Source organism: Protomyctophum bolini (genome assembly GCF_963924005.1).
Source record: "Protomyctophum bolini genome assembly, chromosome: 11".
Lineage (NCBI taxonomy): Eukaryota > Metazoa > Chordata > Actinopteri > Myctophiformes > Myctophidae > Protomyctophum > Protomyctophum bolini.
Genome location: NC_137872.1, coordinates 37,389,454 through 37,414,667, shown reverse-complemented (window position 1 = coordinate 37,414,667; position 25,214 = coordinate 37,389,454). Strand labels below are relative to the sequence as shown.

Here is a 25,214-nt window from a genome sequence, read left to right as displayed (position 1 = left end):
GCTGTCTGTTTTAACTCACCTTAAATCACTATGCAAAATGAACGCAGGTAAATGTCTGCTTAACTCACCTTGACTCACTATGCAAAACAAAAAGGAATGCATCTACAACATGATGCAAGTAAATAATGAGAATACTTGTGACAGCAGTTCCTCCATATGTCCAGCAGAGGGTAATCACGTTACACCAAGTTCCATGAAATTGCAAGTTATTTGATTCAAGTAGTCATAGATAGTGCAGTTAAGTAGGAGTAGTGCACACCGAGTATGAAAGATGTCAAATAAAACTGACATTAACAAATAGGTAAAAGGCTATCTTTGCAACGTGACACCTTCATAAGATAGAAAATAGGGCTCAAGTGGTCAAGTCAGGTGCTCTATTAACGGAGTCAATGAAGAATTGCCTACATGTGGACTACTATTATGTACTGTAGCCTACAGAATATTATGAAATACCGTTCCCCCTCATGAACCACTTGCAGTGCAGCATAGAATATCAAGGCTATAAGAAACATAAAAGCTTCATTCAGTTTCCTCCTAAGCGTACCAATAAATAATAACTCAAAATGAAAAACTCATTACAAGGCATAGCCTAATCATATTTTTAAGACAAAATGCAATATTTTAGTGCTACACATTTTGGCCATAACTCTATAACTCTATAAATAAAATCTAAATCTAATTATTGTAACAAAAAGACAGGTCATACAATCAAAATAAGTTTTGAACCAATGAAAAGTATCAACAAGAGCTTGTGACTAAATAATTACTATATTGAATCCATTGGAACACAGGTTCTTCCTTTCCTTTAATCAAAAAGATGATGGAATGATAGGTTTAAACAAGATTTTCTCACAAATGTCACTTTAATTATTTTTGGTGAAATGACTGCACTTATCAGCACAGGTTATTTACCAGGAGAGTGATACGACATGCAATGATATGATATACTCAACTGTAAATGTTTACAGCTTGTGTTTTACCTTCATGACAAATCTTAAAGTATAAAAACAGTTTGAAGAGATTAAGCCAGGATCATATCATATCATATAGTACAGGCCCACAGTATACATTATGTATGATGATTGTGTGCTGGTTTCTCCATCACTGGATTTCGTCCATGTTCTGCTTGTGCTCTTTGTTTTCTGAAGCGTTGGAACGCGCCACTAGTTTCATTTTGATTGGCCGTAGCGGACCGAGGAGACCCAAATGATCCATCTGCACAGGGATCTGAGAGTGGAAAAGCACAAGTACGTTATTCAACATTTACTTCAGTAAAAAGTGGTATGTGGCAAAGTATAGGCTTAAAGTACCAAAAGTACCAAAAGAAAATAAGTTTTAAAAATGTATAGAAATATTTAGAAAAATAGCAGACCTACAAGCTCACAACGCGTCATGATGCGACGCATTGTGAGCTTTTAGATTGGCTATTTTCAAATAGCTGATGTAAATAAAGTGTTTAATGTATATGTTTTGAAAAAAAGTCAAAATTATTGAAACTTGTGCTTGAGTAAAGTAAAAAATACCTCAAAATGTTACTTAAGTAGGGTACAATACTTGAGTACGGTACTTGATTTAGTTACTTTACACCACTGATAAAACAAACAACCCACACACATAAAATATTTATGTGCTCAATGGGAGCAGTTAAAGGTGTTTCTTGCTCATGGGACACTTCAACAGTATAGGAGCCGGGGGGCACCTTCTGGGTCACGCTCAGGGGTCATCGCCATGTTGGCTTGTAGTGGACATTTATTTAATCAAAATTACATTTTTGCCACGGATATACAAAATGAGCGTACAATGATATTACCAGAAACACATAAAGAAAGAGCTCAGCTAATATATAGCCCTGAATGACCATAACAGGTCTGTAACTCTTGAGTGTTCAAATGGAACCCAATGGACCCATGGGTCGGCGGTGGATCAGGGGGGGTAGTAACTGCACGGTTGCCAGTTCGAACCCGGGCTCCCCCAGAGTTAGTGTTGAAGTAGCCTCGGAAACCCAGACGTTTTTATTTACAGGGAGAAAAAAAAAAGTCTGGGTCTGAGTCCACTTCAATTCGGCATAGATCAGCGCAAACAAGTGCTCACTCTCTGCTGATTTCTGATTGTCTGCACCTTTGTAAAATTGACATACACATGTACACACACACGCTCCTCTCTCTCTCTCTCTCTGTCGCTCTTTTGTAATTAGTCTCATGTCGCGCAGCTGCTTATATATTCTCCCGGCGGATCCTGCCGGGAGCTGCCTATGCCATAAAAAGCATAGGTGAGTTCCAGGCTAGTGTTGAAGTGTCCTTGAGCAATGACACTGAACCCCTAATTGCTCCTGATGTGCTGGTTGGTGCCCTGCATGGTTTCCGCTGCCATCGGTGTATGAATGGGTGAATGTAATGCACAATCTATGTAAAGCGCCTTGGATAAAGGTGCTATATAAATGCACCATTTACCATTCATGGGTCCATTTTTGTACACTCTCAGAGAGAGTTAAGGGCATCCTTGCAAATAAAAGATAACAATTTGCCACGAACAAGACCAAGTCTTTGCCACGGACACATTTGTCCGTGTACTATGGACATAATGACACCACCTGGTCACGCTGCGTTATCTCATAAACCACTGCTGCTCCTGTGAGGTTTTATGTTGCTACATGATCATCTGATGTGCAGTATAGTATAACCCCCTCTAATGGTATTAGATATACAAAATATCTTCGTCGAAGATATAGCTGATCTACAAGCTCACAACCCAGTCGCAATGCGACACAAGGTTTCATGGGGTTAAGTGCATTGCGTGTACAAAATGTGGACGCAGCGAGTTTAACATATTATGTGTATTGCGTTTCATGTTACACGCGTTGGAACGCGTCACCTCTGTCTCCTGGCAGACGGAGAAGCTGTAGTGTCGTAGGACCTCCACCAGGGCCAGCTTGATGGCCACCAGGGCAAAGCGCATGCCGATGCAGTTCCTTGGCCCTGCCCCGAATGGCAGGTAAACGTACGGGTCAATGCTCTGCCTGTTCTCCTTACTGAACCTGGTCCATAGACAGAAGATAGAGAGAGAGAGAGACGATCAAATTGAAGTTATTTTAGTCTCAATGGAACTTTTTAAACCTAATTCTATAAGAGCTGACAACGTGACTACCTGTCAGGATTAAAGTCCTCTGGTTCCGGCCACAGGTCGGGGTCGCGGTGTAGAGCGTAGACTGGGATCATGACACACATGTCCTTTGGGATGGTGGTTCCATTGATCTCCACGGTGGTCTTGGCAACGCGTTCCAAACGTGGAGCAGGCGGGTAAAGCCTTGACATGAAAAGTTATAATTCGAGCAGTTTTTTCCCATTAAAAACAATCCTATCGGCCAAAGAAGTATATATATATATATAGGGACCGTAATTACAGTACCTCAAGGACTCATTGATCACACTGTCCAAGTACTCCATATGCATCAGAGTCTCATACTGGACAGGACCCTATAGCAAGATGAGATCAATCCCAAATGACTTCAGCGGAGAGACCTGTGTGCTTAAATAATGTACTGGCTATGGCAATGTCATTCTTTGTAAGAGTTGAGTTGTGTAGATCAGTGGTTCCCAAAGTGGGCTCCGGGGACCCCCAGGGGTCCCCGAGGGAGTTCCAGGGGGTCCCCATGCTAAATGATAGTTTGGAAACAAATCGACCCTTATGGGTCTGTAACTCTAAGAGTGTACAAATGGAACCAAATGGACCCGCATTTGTACACTCTCAGAGTTAAATTAACATTGATTTTACAATATAAATCGGGTGGTCCCAGAGATAGAAATGCCATTAAATAGGGGTCTGTAGACTAATATACATGTAAAAACTGGGGGGGTCCTGGAAATTAAACGGGTTGAGAATCACTGCTAGAGCCGTAAAAATCTTCTCTCATGGGGGTCCCTGGCATAGCTTTTCACATGGGGGTCCTCAGGCTAATAAATGTCAATTTGGGGGTCCCTGACATGAAGAAGTTTAGGAACCACTTGTGTAGATATAGAGAGACCTTTATTGATATCCCGTGGGGTGAAAATCAATCGCCAATTGGCAGTATAGGCTACAACAGCAAGAGTTACAAAGATGCAAGAGTACAGACTTCACAAAAGTAAAAAGGGTACCTTATTGGGGAAAGTGGCGTCTATTTCTTCCTGCAGGCGTTTCATGACGCGAGGGTTTCTCGCCAGGTTGTACGCCAAGAAGGTGAGAGCAGTCCCGCTGGTCTCATAACCGGCGACGATGAAGATTGTCGCCTGGGACAAGATCTCATGGTCACTCAAACCTGCATGTTGAGCGAGAAATGAGAGATTTGGAAATGAATGGATCTCATTGGCATTATAGTTACATCTTTTGAGTGTGTGGTGTTTGATGTCACCATGAAGTGCTCACCATTACTTGGTTCCTCTCCCTTGGAGGAGTCATCGCTTTTCTGAGAGTCAAACATTAGCTGCAGGAAATCCACCCGACCCTGGAAGTGAACAGAGCAGTTAACATGTGTTTACAGTCCATTCACTGTGTTATATTGGGCACGGATGGAGGGATATGCATTCTTAAAATGTGGTCCACAATTGTCCACTTGGAGGCAATTTACAAGGATGAACTTCTTTGAATGTTATGGTCAAAGGTCACAAAAGACGTTTCACACATTATTATTACTTCACGGGGCAAATGGTAGCCTGGCTAATAAGCCAGACTCAAATCACACGGCCAACGGCTGATGATTCGTGTCTGGCTGGAGGCGGTATGTCTAGTTTGGTTATGAATGAATGAATGGACGAACGAACGCACGGATGATTTACATTTTTAAATTGTACTATTATCTTGTCATGCCACTTTGGCCCATCCCATATGCATGGGATTATATGACAACAAAAAGAAATGTTGTCACCATCATCCAGACCTGCCGTGAGTTGCTTTGACGTTCCGCTTTGACCTTCCTCAGGACGGACCCGAAGAAGCTGGTGGAGGATTTGGGGAACAGAGAGCAGCCCAACACGTCCAGCAGTGGAATGAGAAACGGGAACATCCCTGATTGATGACGACGGACACTTTACAATGCATTCAGCAGACGCTCTTGATCCAGAGTGATTCACAGTAAGCAAGAACAACACATGGTAACACATCAAATGCATAGAAATAGTTATCAAGAATCATAAGCAAGCTATAAGAACATAACATCTGTCTAACAGTAGAATGTCTGTACAGTAAAGCTATGAGTAGCCTATACACTATAGAGTGCTATGTCTACGTAAAATGCAATCTAAATTACATAAATTTAGCCTTTGCATACACCGTATAGTCGTGGAGGCTATAGTGTACATTCTAGTCATCATCAGATTCACTCTGCTGTCCAGTGCAGTGTTGATTTTGACAGCACATTTGGATTTAGTTTTAGTCTTTAGCCTGTTGAATACATTTTCATTTCATTTTAGTCATATGTTATCTGAAATTATTTACTTTTAGTCTAGCTTTAGTCGACTAAATATAAGATTTTAGTCGACTAAATGTCATGCATAATAATATTTTAATCTGCAGTTGATTTTGTCGACAAAAATGTATTTTGGCAGGCCTCGATGCCGTCATAGTGGCTGATTTGACACTTGGTCGCATGCTGAAAAATAGCCGATCTACAAGCTTATAACACGTCGCACTGGAATGCGTTGTGACCTGCGCGCAACCAAACATCAAATTACTTGTCTTTTAGTTCTACTGGATCCCTTCCCCACTAGTCCCACCCTAAGATTTGAGTCTAGTGTTTATTTGTTGGCTAAATTGACTTTGAATTTGAAATTGAATATATTCATTTATTATTCATTTAGTTTTCGTCTGTGAAAAAAGGTAGTCATTGTTGTAGTTGACTCATTGTAAATAAGAGCAACCTGGTGTACCACCATACTTTCCACCACGGAGGAAAAGCCTGTGTGATCCGGTCTAGGCCGTGGATACTGAAAAAAGTGTGGTTTCCGGTTTGCTGGTGACGGTTTGTCGGCACTGCTTTGTTTTGGTCCCTCTGCCCATTTAAATGCTGAATCAAGTATAACTACTTCAGTCTCGCAAGTAACTACAAGTAGGAACAGGAGATGGACATACCAAACAACCTATTCCAAGTCACTACAAGTATAGGAATAGGAGATGAACATACCAAACAAACTATTCCTATATAAGCTAAACTACGCCGCATCAAGAGTTATATTGGGTAGGCCCTAATCTCTCAAGAACAGATTCTGCGAAACAGCAGAGGGTGCGTGCTGTTTTTCCTTTTTCTGCCGATGGGTTCCCAGATTGGATATAGGCCCTAACAGTATGATGCCATGGATCGCGGGGAATTGTTTTGGGTAATTCTGGTTCCGTTTTTGTGGTTCCGGCCTGATGACTACAAACCAGTGACTATACAACATACAACATGCCAAGGTCCGTTATTTAGTCAGCATTTGAGCAACGGACCGCCATTTGATGAAGTTTAGCCTCTCACACCCAAAACATAGTTTATAATATTTTGTAATCGTTGCATGAGATTTTGTCCAGATGTGGTACCATAGGAGAGACAGCAGGCAAACGTTTGATCAAAAAATAACTAATTATTCTATACATTCTCTAATTGCATGTGTAGACTCCGTGTACATTTAGTAATGCAGAGCCTAAAATGAAACCAAATGAGTCCATTTGGTTTCATTTTACACTCGCAAGAGTTAAAGATCTAATAAGGGTCCATTTTGTTCCGAACTCATTTAGCTGGGGACCACCTGGAACAGGCAGGACCACTGGTTAAAAACCACTGATGTAAGTTATTTCCGTCTCCGACCGGATCAGAAACCCGAAAAAATTGTATTGATCCCAGACTCAGGCTATATACCTTATAGGAGGAAGAGAGGGTCAGGGTCAGGGTATTGATCCCAGCTGGTAAAAATAGCATTGATCCCAGACCCAGAGGCCATACCTTGTAGGAGGAAGAGAGGAATGCTGACTCTGAACAGCGCTTTGGCGTTGGCCGTGAAAGGATCTGAGGCGTTGTGGCGAGAATCAATGTCCACGCTGAACGCACAGCTGGCCATCACGCCCATACTGTAGGTCCCAAAATAACTATACAGACAGAGAAACACAATATCAGTCCACCACTCACTGGAGCCACCTAGTGGTGGGTATAGGTTGCACCATTTCATGTTGGGAGAGTCTCTTTCCCCCTGTGTTTCAAGGTTGTACTTTATGGTTATATCTTGTGTACAGGTACATGAGAGTAAAACCTATTTTTGTTTGGCTTCCTTCAGACAACGCAGACGAATAGATAACATCAAACAGCAACAACAGCAACAAAAAATATAGAAAAAGAAAAAAAATCATGTTATCATGTGCATGTTTTCCCTGTAGTACACTCTTAGAAGTCTTGGGTTAAAAAATAACCCAAATTTAACCCAACCCCTGGTTTTGTTTTGGACCAAACACGTAATGGGTTAGATTAGCCCATGTGCTGAGTTGGATCATTTCAACTCATGTGATGGGTTGTTTATTTAACCCAATGTAGTGATTGAAATAAACCATATCACTGGGTAAATATAAACCATACACTGGGTTGTTCATTTAACCCAAGTTAGTGATTGAAATAAACCATACACTGGGTTGTTCATTTAACCCAAGTTAGTGATTGAAATAAACCATACACTGGGTTGTTCATTTAACCCAAGTTAGTGATTGAAATAAACCATACACTGGGTTGTTCATTTAACCCAAGTTAGTGATTGAAATAAACCATACACTGGGTTGTTCATTTAACCTATTTTTGGGTTACATTAATAATAATAAATCATAAATAAAATAATCGTGTAACACCATACATTTAATGCATTTATTTATATTTGTGAACAAATCCAACATTGCAATAACATTTACATTGCACAGAAAGCATGTGTTTTACATTTGATTCTCAACCATAACTGACACTTACAGTATATGATTCATGTTGAACATACTGTAACACATTAGAAGTCCATTATGAAGTGTTTTTCACCAATGAGTTTCTGCTAATATAGGTCTACATCTTAATAGACAATTAACAAATGCAACATCAATACTGTACTGAATGAAGAAACTTGTACAAATGCAACATCAATACTGTACTGAATGAAGAAACTTGTAAACAGATACACGACTACATCATGCAGTTGGTTGACGATTGATTAGCTTGTTAAAAATTACCTCACATTACCATATTTCCCAAATACAAAAACAAAAACTTAAAAATGACTCTGGCCTCTCAGAAAACAGGTACAGTGATTAACTGTCAACTCTAATCTAGACAAATGGTTCTCCACTTGTGGGCACCACTGTAAAGCTTTTCACCCACGGCACCCCTGAATCATTATATATTTTTATATTTTCCTATATACAGGTTTAATGTTTGTTTTAAAAACGCCATTGACAATGAAGGAAATTTTACGTCATATTGTCCCTCATGTCATATTGTCTCTTTATTGTTAATGGCATTTAATGTTTGTGTTGGCACCATTATATCACCTAATCAACATGAGTTAGACTTTTATATATTAGCGCCCCTCACTTCACACGGGTGTGATTTTTTAGAACATTGTGCTACATAAGTTTGACTTGTGTTTGTTTCACTTGCGTTCCTTGGGATTCCTCGCTCGCACTGTGGAGCATAGCGCAGCCACTTCTTTACACTTTCACTGAAGTCCTTGTGGGCCAGCTTGAAGTCAAACTGCAGAGTAGCTGAAAGACAAAATCACAAGAATAGGAGTGAGGAGTGAGGAAGAGTGTCTTGTCTGTGTGTCCCATACATTTCCCCATACATTTTCTACTTATATTTAGTTAAAATATTTAAGTTAGAAATGTGTGTGTGTGTGTGTGTGTGTGTGTGTGTGTGTGTGTGTGTGTGTGTGTGTGTGTGTGTGTGTGTGTGTGTGTGTGTGTGACGATGGATTCAACACAGATGTTTTAAACTTTTATGTTATGTGACTGACTGTTTGATAACTCACCATTATGAATTGCTCAGGTGGTGATTTCCAGTAGTTGACCAGTAACCATTTCTACAAAGTGGAAATGCAAAACAATTTGGGAGTCAAGTTGGGAGAAATTGTTTACAGAGTGCTCTATCTAAAAGCATGACGTACAACTACACATCATATTATTGTGACAATGTGACATACCATTCCTTGCCAGTTGTGAGGGCTTTGATGTGTTGTAGTGATCTGGAGTTGATCTTGCTGTTACAACTGCAATGCATACACATTGCACAATTTACCATTTAGGCATTTAGCAGACGCTCTTAATCCAGAGCGACCTACATTAAGCAAAAAGCATGGCAATACATATGGCATACATATACATAAAAAGTAGTTATCATTAAGCACGTAAGCTAAGCACGTAAGTGGAATATCTATATAATGGAACTATGCATGTATACTTTATAGTACTATGTCTGCATAAAAATGCTATAAGTCTACATAAGATGCTATCTAAGTCTACATACAAATGTCGGGGCTAGGGCAAGTGCTACGGGCCATGATGGAGTCTGAAGAGGTGGGTTTTCAGACTACGGCGGAAGGTTGGGAGTGAGGCTGCAGTTCTGATTGTAATGGGAAGTCCATAGTTTTGGAGCCAGAAGGGAGAAGAGTTTGGGACGTGTGGAGCGTTGTCCCTGCGTTTTTAGTGAAGGTACTTCCAGCTTCCCTGCGTTGGCTGATCTGAGTGAGCGGGAGGGTTTAGGGTTCAATCAGACTTGCAAGATATGGGGGAGCCATACCTTTTGTTGCTTTGAATGCCAGCATCAGACTTTTGTATTCTGTGCGGGCAGCGACTGGGAGCCAATGGAGGGAGCGGAGAAGGGGGAGACAGAGTGGGAAGCAGCCTGGGCAGCATGTAGTGCTTCTGTGACTGCGAGGAGTGCAGTTTCTGTGGAGTGGGCCTTTTTGTTCTGTGAGAGATGGAGAGAGAGCTGGTTAGAGACAACAAGAGTTGGAGTGATACCAGTCTGTAGTTCTTGACATCTGAGGGGTCAAGAGTTGGTTTCTTGAGGAGTGGCGTTACCCTGGCTGACTTGAAGGCAGATGGGACCCAGCCTGAGGTTACTGAGGTGTTGATGATGGAGGAGATGGGGAGGAGATCAGGTGCGATTGTCTGGAAGATTGGAGATGGGACAGGGTTGAGAGGACAGGTGGTAGGTCTAGTGGATGTGACCTCATCTGGGGATAGAGGAGGAAGGAGGACATGCATGGTATGTAATTTAGATAACATGTCTTCTGTTGCATGCATGATGCCAGCTAACTCATCAAAAGAACAAACACATCTGATATGGGTTCACTCACTGTTATTTGGATCAGAAGTCCTCTAAATAGTAGCCTGTAGCTGCCAGGGTGAGATTGAACATACTGCAAATTGTGTTGATGTTGAGTTGATGTTTAAACATTGTAACATACCATTTATTGCATGCTTTAGGGACCACACAGCTTGCTGGATGTGGGCATCTCTCGATACTTTTTGCATATTTTTTACAACCTAATTTAGTTGACAGGAGAAGAGTAATACATGGTTAGGTGTATTTTTAATACCAACTTAGAACTTAGAACCATTTTTAACATGGTTGAATTAGAACTACCCAAGTACCTCATTGTACAGCGAGTGAAACCACTTACACTCCCACCACATGGCTCTGGTCAAAGGAGGGTTCATAAATTACACTGATGGTAGTTTTAGGATTTTTATATGAAGATGCTGGCAGTATAATTCAACATACATGGTATCTGAAATAACAAATAATAAACAGTGAGTACAGAAATAAAACCATGAGCTAATAATATCCTATGCAAGCTAGAATAAAATGCAGCACATAGCATATTATCAGGTTAACATGCTCATAGTTAGCTTCATTCTTAACATGGCTCACAGTTAGCTTCCCTGCTAGCTTAGCCACTGACCTTAGGCATAGTAGCCTAAATAGTCACAAAAAACGAACTTTTGTAACCACACACAGATCAATTCTGACTCATTGAACTGTTACTACATGAGCCAATGTTACTGTAGAGAAATAAAGAACACACCTCTTGATGTTGGTTCATAGCATTAGCTGCATCTGCATGTAAACACAACAGGGGTACTCTTTACTAGGAGTGTCCAAACAGGAGCCTAAAGTAAAGTGCATCTTTATGATAGCATGATGTTGGCAGTAGAATTCAACAGGTATCTGAAATAACAAATAATAAACATGAGTACAGAAATAAAACCATGGCATGAGCTAATAATATCCTATGCAAGCTAGAATAAAATGCAGTACATAGCATATCAGGTTAACATGCTCATAGTTAGCTTCATTCTTAACATAGCAGGCTCACAGTAAGTTTCCCTGCTAGCTTAGCCACTGACCTTAGGCATAGCAAATAGTCACAAAAAACGAACTTTTGTAACCACACACAGATCAATTCTGACTCATTGAACTGTTACTACATGAGCCAATGTTACTGTAGAGAAATAAATAACTCACTTCTTGATGATGGTTAGCTGCATCTGCATGTAAACCCAACAGGGGTATACTCTTCTCAGTTCTCAAGGGAGAAAGGATTGAGAAAATGTGTTTGAATTGTTTTGAACCAATCAGGTGAAATGGGTGGAGTCAACTACTCAATAAAGCCAACCTCTGGGTTAAAATAACCCAGGCTGGTGTTTAAGCGCTTTGACCCAGGGGTTACCCAGGGTGCTGGGTAGCCAGAACAACCCAGCAGTGTGTTTACAGTAACCAAATAAACCAGAATATTGGTTGAATGAAATTAACCCAGCAATGTGTTCAAGAAAATAACCCAAGACTTCTAAGAGTGGTAAGATTACGTCAACTTTGTGTGGAAAAACAGTATAGGTTTTCACTATACTGTGTCCGCCTAGGCTTTCACCCAGGGCGGACGGTTGGTTTAGCCATTATATAGGGCTCCATTTTCGTCACCGCTAAACCCCTTATCCCTAAACTTCTTTTCCTTTTTCTTTTTACTATTTTGCAAAGCATTTTTGAATAGTTCAAATGGCCAGTCTACAAGCTCACAATGTGTCAATGTAGATTGGCTAGTTGAGCTATTCAAAGCTGTTTTCCAAAATAGTAAAAACAAAAGGCAAAGAAGTTTAGGGATAAGGGGTTTAGCGGTGACGGAAATGGAGCCCTAATATTAATGTCTGTGAGGTTAGGGTGAGTGTTTGTGAGGTTATAGGCGGGTCAGGGTTAAGGTTGAGGTTAGGCATAGTGTTTGCGAGGTTAGGGTTAAGGCATAACGTTTGTTAGGTACGGTGTTGGGGTGAGATTTAGGCATACAGTTTAATTGAAGTTAAATGTTAAGGTTTAGTATCTAAACCATAACATTTTACTTTACTTGTTTCGCCTTGATTGCGTTGCATCTAAACTTTTAGATGCAACGCAATCAAGGTCGAAACACCAATGAAAGACGGAGTCCCATCTAATGTCAGCGGGTCGGGCTGCACCACAGCACACAACGTGATAGAATGGTGTCTAGATGTCCTCGGTGCCAGGCAGGGAATTATATACTCACTCCTTCAAAGTGATGACTTCACCATTGTGCACCTTGCTCCTCAGGCTGTCAGTCAGCCTGCAGGAATGGTGCTGCATGATGCTGAACATCTGACGGAGAGGAGAGCAGAGGAGAGAGACATGGAGAGAGGCACGTGATGAAAGGTGGATGAGATGAGAATGGAGAGGGGCACATGATGAAAGGTGGAGGAGAGGAATCTATTGCCCCTGAATGACAAACTCCCGAAACATAGGCCTATATACAGCTATAGACTGTGTCTTGGGGACATAAAAGCGTAGATGTTTTAAATAGAAGTACATTTCAATAGAATTAGACCCAGCAGTGCCTGTGACACTTCTCTGAGACGTCTGTTACAATAATCAAGGCGGGAAGATATACAAATGCATGCATGATTTTTTTTCTAGTTCCGGGGGAGTGAGAACTGGCTTTATATTTGCGATGTTGCGTAAATGATAGAAGCAGGACTGGCGTGTGAACCATCTGCCTGATGTCAGTACTATGACGCCATGATGATGACGCCAGGGATCACCATATATGGGCATGTGTGTGTGTGTGTGTGTGTGTGCATGCATGCGTGTGTGCGTCTCACGTCCTTGATACGTCCACTGGTGAAGGAGGGAGAGAGGATGTGGCGGATGCGTCTCCAGTTGTCATCCTCAGCTATAAAAACAGCATCGTAGATGTCGCCATTCAGACGCAGGTTCTACGGGACAAGGTTGATTGATTGATTGATTGAATGATTGATTTTATTTGGTGACAAAACTAAAAGAGCACTTTCCCCACATACAGTCAATGGAGTGTGCGCACGTGTCCGTGTGCGTGTGTGCGTGAGTGTGTTTTGCCAAAAAAATCATAATAATCACTTTCAGTATCCTTAAAATGTATTTCAGTATCCTTGTAATTCATTGATGTCCGTTCTAACAAGTTTGGGAGTTCATTCTTACCCGTCGATTAGTAAAGTGGGAGAAGAACTCCTTCACCAGAATGGTTTTGATCATGCCTGGATCCATGACAGCCAGCATGGGCTTTTTGAGCTCATATATGCTACAGTGCGCGCACACGCGCACACGCACGCACGCACACACACACACACACACACACACACACACACACACACACACACACACACACACACACACACACACACACACACACCCTTGCATCAGTCAAATCATTTTTCTCAGCATAACATACACATAGACTCAACATATAAAACAACCTATCACTCATGTCCTGCACTTACAATGATTACTAAATTACACAGGGGGAGGACTTGACTTAACTCATCACACCAGTTTTTAATTATTTCCATATAATATGCCAGGCAATTAAATAAAAAATAAACACAAAACATGAATGTAGAAAATGATATGCATTAGGCCACAGACCCCCATTTGATATCTCTGAGAATCCAATCCACACTGTAAAATCATCTAATTGAACTCAGCTAAGTGTACAAATGGAACTACCCTATTAAGCCTGAATATTATATTTATTTTCTTCGAACGGAAATATCCTAAAAAAACGGGGTCGTATTATAATCGGTGACTAGACTATTTGACATTCAATGTTCTTTTCCCACAAATTAGTCTTGAAAAATGGGGCTCGTCTTATAATCAGAGTCGTCTTATATCCGGCACAATACAGTAATATAAGGGTCCACTTGGTTCAATTTGAACACTCTCATTCAGCTACAACATTTGGTTCTCAACTATCAGCCATATAGCTATAGGGACCACACTGGGACCCCAATAGCTCCCGGGACCCGATAGCTGTGCTGAGTATGTTGTATACACAGTTGGACAGCTTTGTGGACTCACCCCCAAATCTTCCCAAACTTCTTTGAGGACATCATGTCTTCAACATAATAAACCTAATAAGAGAAAAAACAGAGAGATGAAAAGACTCCTCATCACCTTCACAAACATCAGTGTCATGTCTACCACTAAAACCCTGTAGGGCCACAGCAGCTGCTACCCATCAAGCCATGATGATTTCCTCCGGTGATGTTCAGGACGTTCAGGACTGGGGCCAGATCACAGCTCATATGGGGATGATCTTTACGTCATTACGTCTTCACCAGTTGAAATAATATAGCTTATTCTGGGCCAGATCTGACTAGTTATGATTTGGCTTAAGTTGATCTGGCCTCGGTCGGACTCTCTCCGATTCGTCTTAGTGGGCAGAATGTTTCGTTGGTAGAACTCAGGTGATATTCTGGGCCAGATCTGACTAGTCTTGGTTTGACTTGATCTATGGCCCCAATAGAGACTTCACTAATTCGTCTAGGTCCTGAGCGTGCTTGCTGCTGGGTATACTTGGAAATAAGTTTTGAGTCGGGGCACTGTTATAGCACCATCATGAGGCCAATTTTTAGCAAAACTCAACCACTATTATCTTGGTGGAGACAGGCCCGAAGGGCACTTTTTCCAGTTATAACTGCACTGCAAAACCAATGCATATAGACTTTAGGGTGCTCCTTTATATCGGGATGGCATCAGAATTGATATTCAAAGCAAGTGGGCATGCCGTATATATAGGCTTGTATCCACTGTTTCTTACTGTCTCCACCAGCCGAAGGCAGGGTGAGAGTATATTTAGCACTCCGCCCGTCCGCGCATGTGTCTCGACAACGGCCTGTGATAGCGCCACCATGAGGCTGATGTTTGAAAAACACATTTACTCATACACATTTTACCCATACATGACGCAAATCGGTATAATAGTACACTATCTTTTTAATCATGTGATCAACACAGCCCTGTCAAATCAGCCTCATGGTGGCGCTATAACAGGCCAATTCATGTTCTTGCCTAACTGCACCGATCAGTGTGCAACTTTGCATGCGCACTAGCCTACTAAACATTATCAATACATAAGCTGTTACCTGTTATATATTTATTTTTATTGCCCTGTTAAACAACCACCAGACGGCAGATTATTGCAAAAAAAACAACAACAAACACTGTTTATATCACTCCAAACAAATCACAAACGCTATTATCCTGGTGGAGCCTTGTGCCCAGAGGGGAACTTCAGTAGGTGGAGATCTCCAATCGTCTGGCTAAGCCAGACAGTTTTACAAGCTGGGGAGAAAAACATTGAACTCTGAAATACAGTACAATGATTGTACCTGGTCAAGTTTACCAACGGTGCCAAAGTACAGCACAGGCTTGACACAAGGGATTCCCATCCTCTCGAATACCCCATAAGAGCTGCGGCCGTACCTGCACGCCATGACATGGAGAGAGCAGAAACGTGCAGTCAGCATAATATTACCACAATCACATGGGGACAGTGGCGGAAGAAGTATAGCCTAATCATATTCTGTATATCGTTGCTGTCCGGCAGAAATTAACCTCTTATGTCCATATTCAAACTTGTTATATGTTCTATTTTATAAATTAGCGCCCTATTTGATCATACCGACACGGCCGACAGAGAATTTACTGTAGCAATACTACAATGAAGAAATACTCTGTTACAAGTAAAAGTGCTGCATTCAAAATTTAAATGAGTAAAATGACATTAGTATATTGACATAATGATACACATTACTTCACAGTATACCAGCCATAAAAGCACGTAATTATGCAGAATGGCTCATTTCTATTGCATAACGAGATATCGTATATCGATATACCGTGGTATATCGCTATAACCTGGTGACAATTGTATAAGCGCCCTTGGGTTCATGAAAGGCGCTATATAAATTGAAGCTATTATTATTATTATTATTATTAAATCAGTCGCAATCGAGATAAACTCCCTTTATTGTTCAGAGCACGCCCCAGAGTCTTTGGGGTGTGGTCTGAGCGTGTGCTTCCGCATGCGTCACAGAAGGGGACGCTCGATATCGAATCAGAGGTGCGTTTGTTTCCCCGCGCCAATAAAGCTCCCTTGAATTGAATTGATCAGTCCTGGAAAAGACGTGCTGTGATTGGCCAGTATAGTCACTTGAGTGGCAGCGACGCAGCGAGGGGCGTGGCTACCGTTACAGTCTATGATCGGGAGCCACCCCCCGTTCGAGTCAAAATAAAAACCAACGAAAAAGAAGGGGGGATTAAGTCCCGCCTCGTAGTCTGGGCCAGCCAATGGCTCAGCTGGGCCCAAACGGATCTAGAAAGATGGCGATTTACAATACAAGGACTGACTGGCTTCATCTTACGTCCATATCAGACCCGGGGAACGCTTTGTCCATATTTTTTTACAGTCTATGGTCAGAACCTGCACGTCAAAACTGTTCCTGTGTGTGGGGGGAATGTTTAGGCCTGTCACAAAGATGCAAAACGATATACTATCTGATTTACCTTTATACCACTTAAATGGTATATAAAAGATTGATTTCTCCATCGGGTAAATCGCAGATCACCGCTCGAGTCATACTGAGTATGAATATCGTCCGATGGCCGTGACCGATCGATTGGAGCACCTCTAATGCTATGGTGTAAATAGTATTATTAGCCTATATGATATCTGCCTCCAAGAACATACATGTGTAGTGCTGAAGTGTAAAGTATAAAAAATAACACGGAAATTCTCAAGTAAAGTAAATGTACCACAAATTTTTACTTAAGTACATTATTGAGGGAATGTACTTAGTTACTTAGTTACTTAGTTACTTCTATACCACCAGTGGTATAGAAATAAAGCAGTCGACAACCTCACATGCTTTTCAAACACATACTATAGTCATCCGCCTGCCTACTACCACAGCCCTGTAATACTACAGTCTCTCATTTCTCTGGCTTTTCACCGTTCGAGTCTCGACAAAGTTCAAAGTTCATCCTTACACAACAAAAAGGCAGATGAACACAGCCAACAGCGTCCATGTTTCAGTGGAGAAGAGAGGGAGGAAGCCCATGGTGGTGTGATATATGGTGGTATCCTGTTCTCCTCCTGCGTCAGTGTTGTCACACTTTAATGCAACCCCAAATGAACTATATGTCCTGCTTTCACACTTCCTTCCAACCCCCTGGGAGGAGTGGTCTGTGTTTCCTTCCAAATGAAACAACAGTCCACTCTGTGGGTGGGGTTGCCCTGTACTGGACCGTGGACGCACTCTCTCTCTCTCCCTTGACCCCCCCCCCCCCACACACCCTCTCTCTCTCTCTCTCTCTCTCTCTCTCTCTCTCTCCTATATCTCATCTCACATTGTAAAAGTTCAAACTAGGACTCATATCGCGTTCAGCAAACAGGTCCTCAATCCTTGGAATAGGCCAAGGGTCACATCAATAAAATGAGTTTATAATTACCACCAACAAGCTGTACTTTGTTACTGGAGGCCCTTGGTTTAAAGACGTAGGTGTAGGGAAAAAAAAAATACGTCTTTCACACTTTTAGAGCATATCCATGGTCATGGGCATACCTATAACAATATATGGCAAAACAATGGGAATATTTCAATTTTTGTGTATTTTTATATCAAAAGTCCATAAAAAATGTAATGACTTCGTTTGAACAACAGCGTGCTGCGTGATGATGTATCGCTACTCTCATGAATATAAATTTATCTTGATTTCATCCACCTGTTTGATTCCCATAGCTGTGTCGTCCCAACACAGCTGGTTTTGATTACAGACCTGTTTTTAATCTCATTCAAGATGACATCCAATGATCCAGACAATGCATTACTCGTGTTAAACTTAGGCCCAGGCTACACGTATATGGATCTTTTGCAAAATGGATATTTTCGACCTCCGTTTTAGAAAAAATCTCGACGGAGATATCCGAGTCCATGACACACAAACGCAGAAACGCATTGAACACAGGATAAAATCACTGCTGTAGCTGGTTTCAATTGTAGGCTATATTATATTTGATTTTATATTTACACTTATGAGGTGCCAATCGTATTTTTTAATGAAGGAATAAGTACCGCATTTTAAAAGCCACCTAAATTGTGAGTGGAAGTGGAGCATGTTTCATGTTTTCATTGTCTGTCAGCATGTCACACTATATGTGCGTAAATCTCCAAATCCAAACTCTCGACTTTTCTCTCCATATAATTTAAAAATGAAACAGAGTAATACAGTGTCTGGATGTTATCTTGAATGGGGATAAAAACGGAGGATTTCTGTTATCAGTATAGCAGCTGTTGGACGGATGCGCAGATATGGGGAATTAAACTGGTGAGCTTCATTTGTATCTACACGTCATCACGCAGCACGTTTTCGTTTTCAGGAAGTAATAAAACAAATATTTTTATGGACTTTTGATATAAAAACCCACAGAAATGAGAATTTGCCAATTTTTTTGGCATCCATTGTTAGGTATGCCCATATGATGACCACGGATATGGTCTAAAAGTGTGAAAAACGTATTTTTAATTTCACTACGCCTTTAATCTTTTCAAATGGCTAGTTTTAGTTGGGGTTTTATTCGTTTTAGTGCTAGTTTTTTTAGTTAGAAGCTCACAACATGTTGCATCGTGAAACATTGTGACGTTCTAGATCTAGATTGACAGTTTATTGCTACTTTTGATTGTCGACAAAGACTAAGTACATTTTGTAAATGATTTTAGTTAGTTTTAGGTAGTTTTGTAAATACACAAAATCATTTCAGCTATAATTGTTTGTATTTGTATTAATCTTTTTATAAGTGTCTTTCCGTTATAGTTTTGGTTAGTTTTAGTAAATCTTAATAACCCCAGTGCGGCCCAGTCTCTGTGTTATATGGCTCTATGCTTATCTACCAGCGGTCTGACAGCATAGACAACAGCAACGGCAGTGGCTCAGGGGTAGTAAAGTAATGCACAAATAATATGTAAAGCGCTTAGGATAAAAGCACTATTTCTTTTTATTATTCTTTATTTACCCAGGGAAGTAGCTGAGCACAGGTGCTCATTTTCAGCAACGCCCTGCACATAGAAACACACAGACAGACACACACGCGCACATACACACTAGAGCTGACCTCTAACCCTTAGGCCACCACTGCCCCAACTATATGAATGCACTATTTACCATTTAGAACTGACCTGCATTATAGACCGGCAGAACTGCACTGTTTGTGGGACAAAATAAATCCCCTATACTGTACAGTATGTTTAAAAATAGACTGTTCCTCCCTGTATGAATCCCGGGTATCGTGTTTTTGCTCCATTTTGCTCTACAACTCTTGAACCGTCTATGACGTACAAGAGTGAAAAAAATTGTGCTGCACGTTTTCTTCTAAAAGAAAACACATGTGATCATGATTTATCTGTCAGATTCCAAATTCCATTCCGATTGCCTACGATCGGACGTCAAGGTTTGCAGGAAGGCCTCATTTTGCACAAAATGCCACCAATCAGGAAGGCAGCGCCTCCCATCTGCTCCAAATCTGAGACACAAACGCAGAGCCAATAAAAGCCATTGCACTTACACCCATGCGTTGGATGGGACCTTGGATGGGATCTGCAAGATTTTGTTTTGGCCTTTTTATCCAGAATTGAACGTGAGGAGTGCCAGTTTGAAAAGAAAATGCCTGTGGCCTCCAAGGCTAGACAGCCAGTAACTGCTCAATTAGGGAAAGACAATTTAGCTATACTGCTGTTTTTCCAGATGTGTTCCCACACAGAGTATTTAATAGCAATGAATGTAATAGCTATGTGAATTAGTAATGTATTGGCTATTGCCTTACCTTGATAGATAAAAGTATCAAGTATCAATGAAAAACAAGAACATTTCTGGGTGCTGTATATGTCTCTGCCCAACTGATTTAAGGATGTGACAGAAGCAGGTTCTTGCTTGTACTCTGCTAGTCTGACCTCAATACCTGTCTACTGCTGACAGCCTCTGGCACTTATTATTTGCATTCAGTGAGAAGATGAATCCTTCACTGAATGCAAATGCCCCACAGCTCCGGTGCCAAACAGGTGACAAACAAGCCAGGAAATCTCTGCTGTCAACCAGAGAAACCTGAAGTAATCTGAATATCTGTTGCACTATAGTGTTGAGCCTGGGGTGGTTAACGCTTTGTTCTAGGATTAAATTATGGATATTAAAAAGGGTGCAAGGTCATTGAAATTGCTCAACCCCTACAGATCCAAACAGCTGTATGTGGGCACTGAATGCATGCAAGTGACAACATGATACTCCTTTTAATAGGGAGTTATAAGAACAACAGTTAAGTGTTCTTGACGTCTTGCCCCGACCTGTTTTAAATGTCACGTTCTAACGGTTATGGGAGACAAGTGTTTGAGCCATATGAAGCACTCCCCTCCAGGGGAAAAAAACCTTTGGGTGGAATCTGTACTTTTAACTTTCTGAAAGCTTGTTGGCAAGCAGCACTTGTTTGAGCTGGATGGGATGAGATTCTAGAACATACAGTTAGGCTAATGTAGTCGGTCGTACGGTATACGCAGGCGAGCAGCTACGAAACCGTAGAGAATGTGTTATTGACGACGGTGTGCCAAATAAACCCCTGCGGTCTGCCGCGATGCCAAACGCAAAGTATCTGTAAGTAACGGAAAGGGGAAAGAAAGCAGGGATCGAGGAGAAGGGAGAGATGGATCCGTGGCAGATGGTGCTGAGTGGGAGAGAGGCTTGGCGGGCAGCGCTGGGATGGAGAAAGGCGTTCAGCAGCGGAGGCTATCCCATTTACCATGACCAGTATGTCTCCGTGCCGTATGCCTCGGCCGTCGCGTCCAGCGGCAGGAGTTTGTCTTTGAGCCGCGGCGGAGTCCAGCACAACCTGACCATGCTGCAGATGAACGAAAGAGTGGCTTCGTACGTCTCCAAGGTAAGGTGACTGACCTCATCAGCTGGAGGTCAGGACACGCTGGAGAGTGCATGGCCCCGTTGTTTGATTGACTGTCCCTTAAAGCAGTGGTTCTCAACCTGTGGGCCGGGACCCCAAGGGGAGGGGGGGGGGGGGTACTCACCTCCCTACTCTCCACATTGAGGGTCCCCAGATGGCAGTGAACTGATAATTTAATACCTAAAAATAAAAGAAAGAAAGAACAGAAAAAAGACCATTACTGCATCAAAAGTAATCAACAAACTACATCATAAAAACTGTCATTTGTTATTTGCCAATAATGTGCGAGAACTATAAGAAAGAGACAAAAGCTACGATTGTGTTTTGAGCTTGTATATCTGCTATTTTCAGAATATCTATCTGTGGAACATATAGTCAAACTAAATGTAATGCCTATACATGTTGAAGCGTGCGAGTGTGCGTGCGGTAGGCATGGGGGCGAGTTCAAATATGAATATTTTGGGAGGGGTCGCAGCCTGCATAGGTTGCAGCAATCCATAACTTGTTTTGTGAATATAATCAGTATGTTAATACAATATAACTAACACAACTGCATGTCCATGCATGGTTGGAATGTGGTTTCCCTGCTCTTCTATTGAGGACCTCTTCTGCCACCTGTGTTGAATGAAACAAATCACCTTTCCCAAATGTGCTGTCCATTAGGCTTTAATTATAGGCTTCATGCGGGGGGAACAGGGGTTGGAATCCTGGGTAGGACATGCATGCGAGTTACATATCAAAACTTTAACCAGCTTGAATCCCCATGCGCACTTCTACTGTAGCTGAAACCACGAAGCCTTCCTGGACAGAAGGCTTATCGATTGACTGAAAAAAGTAATATGTTCTCAGTGGTTTTTGGGTCATTATAAATGTTATATTGATAATGACGTTGGTAAGGAAAATTGTGATCACAGTCAACAACAGCTACCCTGTTTTGAATAGTCATCAGAGTGTAGTCCTTCAGCTGAGCCAGCAATAGCGTCACAAGTCAGGTTTTTGTGTCATTATACATTTTATATTGATAATGACGTTGGTAAGGAAAATTGTGATAACAAAAATATATTAGCACTTTTTTCTTTGTGCGTTTTTCTTTTTGCAAAACCAAAACTTTGGTTCAATCAGAACATGACACATTTTGACAGAGGATTGATGGAGATAGCTCTTGACGTTGACGACAACAAACAGACAAAAACGTTGACGCTATCTCTGCGCGTCCTTTAATTGGTCAAGAGCGGACAAGAGTATTTAAGGTTAACATGTATTTAATCAAATTGCATAACGTAAAAAATATTACAGATTTGATAATAGAATGAGTTTACAGAGACCCTCTCAGTAATACAAAGTCAGCGAGTGGCAGTTCATGAAGTCTAAGCGCACTCTCCTAACTGTCCCTCGCCCATTTATACGTTAACAATGCAAGGGAAAATTCCCATGAGTCATCATTTCTGTATGTCCCCTCCTCGGAGACTTCTGCTTTTTCCTCGGGTGACATATTGGTCATATTAGCCATTTTCAAGAGAAAGAAGACAACACAGACCTTTAGAATTATGGGATACTAATGTGTTAACAGTCATCGCTTGAACACTTGAGTTGCTATGGATGTATGTACGTTTCTCAATACCTCCTGAGAGGCCTGGTGTGACAGCAAGGGGCTTTTTGCCCTGAGAGAGGATAACTACTATACATTATTTGTCACAGTATGTACAACATGTATGGGTATCATGTTGGCATTGATTGAATGAACTTCTTCATGTGGTATTCTGTTGGACAACAATATAATTGAAGAGGATAATAAAGCAAAGGATATCTCAACGGAAGGATATTCCAACCAAAGTCCGCCTTTTCACGTGGGTCTCTCAACAGCAGGGAGTTACACTCTGGCTTCGTTGGCAATCTGTCCTCAAATGGTGGAACGGTTGCACACACACACCCTCCTCGTCCTCTTCCTCAGCACTTACACTGAGGGCTGGCTCTCTACCTGTATGTAACTGTGGTATCTGATAGGGAGAGGGTACGCTCATCTTTTCTGTTCAGGCACAAAGCACGTATGCAGGGAATACAACAACACCCACACGAGTTCAGGATAGAACCTGAAAGAAAGAAAGAAAGAAAGAAAGAAAGAAAGAAAGAAAGAAAGAAAGAAAGAAAGAAAGAAAGAAAGATAGATGCAACGAAACCCTTCCATTTACCAAAGCAGTTTTCCATCCATTCAGTTATGGGGTTGTTGATCCCAGAGGCTGCTTTCAGCTCTGTGGACAGAGCTATGAGTCCAGCCAGCGCCATAGAAACGGACCCATCGGGGGATGAAGCAAGCAGAAAGTCAACAGCAACCCTGTTTTGAATAGTCATCAGAGAGTTAACATGCAGTCCTTCAGCTGTGCCAGCAATAGCATCACAAGTCAGGTTAGCAAGGCTTTGGACATTGGAATAGACATAGTTTATTCTATCTTGAAATGAGGTGGGCCTTACTGTCAAACACAGCACACGTCCGTGAGAGAGAATGTGAGAACTACTTACTGAGCGGTTGTTGGGAACACATACGCAATGGAGTTAGTTGCATTTCAAGTATATGCAGATCAGTGGAGGAACTATAAGTACTAGAGACACACACAGAGAGCACAGCACACATATAGGAGTCCCCCCGGGGAGCACCCTGCACGAGAAAGGTAATCCATCGAAGAGATCCTAGCATTTAGAAACCATACAACACATAATGCTAGCATGCAAATGATCTAATAAGATGATTATGTATATCATTATTGTATGTAAGTATGTATATATATATATATATATATATATATATATATATATATATATATACACATGTCTGTTGTTGCAGATCCTTGTAAACCTTAGTGAGTGTGTGCTGTTCAGGTGGGACAGCTGGTTCACACTTGTTCAGATGATACCAAGTTACACCTTTACTACTTAACATTCAGCCACACCCAGTCAGGATTAACACAAATATTGTATCCTTTTTTTACTGTTTCTTTGGAACTGTAGCTTTTCAAACATACTTGTGCTCCTGTCTCCTAGCTGGTTACTAGATAGGTTATTAACAAATATAAAAAAACATTTCAACTTTCTACTGCATCTTCCATAATTGGTTAATTGACAGTTAAGCCAACTTTACAGCTGTCCTATGAAGGTGTTACGCACCGAAAATAACAGACCTACAAGCTCACAGCGCACCAGGTCTGCTATTTTTGGCCTACCTACTGTATGGCACTGTCAAATCAAATCAAATCAAATCAAACTTTATTTATACAGCGCATTTACATCGACCAAGGTCGAACCAAAGCGCTTCACATTTGCATAGCATAATTACAAAATACAAACACAAGCAAACAGAAAAAGGGATAAAATAAAGCAATAAATTCAAAGAGAGAGCAAAAAGTAAAATTTCATTGGCAGTCCATAGGAACATAGCTCGTGGGCAGACTTAAATTAAATTGAATTAAAAGCGATAGAGAAAAAATGAGTCTTTAATAAGGATTTAAAAACCGTCAAAGACCGAGCAGCGCGAACATGGAGCGGCAGGGCGTTCCAGAGGTTGGGACCGGCCACGGCGAACGCGCGATCTCCTCTGGTCCTAAATGTTGTGTCAGGCACAATCAGGAGAGACAGATTGGCCGATCTCAGGGCTCTTGCTGGTACATAGGGAGTGATCAATTCAGCTAAATATGGAGGGGACAGGTCATTTTGGGCTTTAAAAACAAACACTAAAATCTTAAAATCAATTCTAAAGCGGACAGGGAGCCAGTGGAGGGAGGCGAGGACTGGGGTGATATGGTGCCGCCTATTTGTATTAGTGAGGAGGCGAGCGGCGGCATTCTGGACAAGCTGAAGACGCCTAATAGCCGACTGATCGATGCCTGCATATAGAGCATTGCAGTAATCCAGTCGAGATGAAATAAAGGCATG

At 41.4% G+C, this 25,214-nt stretch overlaps 2 protein-coding genes and 1 long non-coding RNA gene across 3 annotated transcripts in view; 1 reads left to right on the top strand and 2 right to left on the bottom strand.

Moving 5' to 3' along the window:
- Window positions 1-1,101: 1,101 nt before the first annotated feature.
- Window positions 1,102-17,412, bottom strand: LOC308323453 (cytochrome P450 3A30-like; the record flags this gene model as incomplete). The annotated part of the gene is made up of 16 exons (XM_080775183.1): window positions 1,102-1,227; window positions 2,872-3,034; window positions 3,145-3,303; window positions 3,406-3,473; window positions 4,134-4,294; window positions 4,402-4,480; window positions 4,913-5,040; window positions 6,950-7,092; window positions 8,655-8,733; window positions 10,656-10,672; window positions 12,549-12,637; window positions 13,138-13,251; window positions 13,493-13,592; window positions 14,369-14,421; window positions 15,682-15,775; window positions 17,342-17,412. The coding sequence occupies 16 exons, from the start codon at window positions 17,410-17,412 to the stop codon at window positions 1,102-1,104; spliced, it is 1,644 nt and encodes a 547-aa protein (XP_080631309.1).
- On the bottom strand, window positions 9,008-10,187 carry LOC308324511. Its single transcript, XR_013964923.1, has 4 exons — window positions 10,051-10,187; window positions 9,767-9,937; window positions 9,171-9,236; window positions 9,008-9,050 (listed from the first exon to the last, which is right to left on the bottom strand). It is a non-coding gene; the product is annotated as an uncharacterized lncRNA (long non-coding RNA).
- A 3,393-nt stretch (window positions 17,413-20,805) lies between the features above and the next one.
- LOC308323452 (uncharacterized protein) overlaps window positions 20,806-25,214 on the top strand; it is a gene marked incomplete at its 3' end in the record, with an annotated part of 15,820 nt that continues 11,411 nt past the window's right edge. Inside the window, exon 1 of the mRNA XM_080775182.1 lies at window positions 20,806-21,272. Within this exon, the coding sequence (XP_080631308.1) occupies window positions 21,039-21,272 (234 nt within the window). The 5' untranslated portion in view covers window positions 20,806-21,038. The remainder of the gene's footprint in view (window positions 21,273-25,214) is intronic.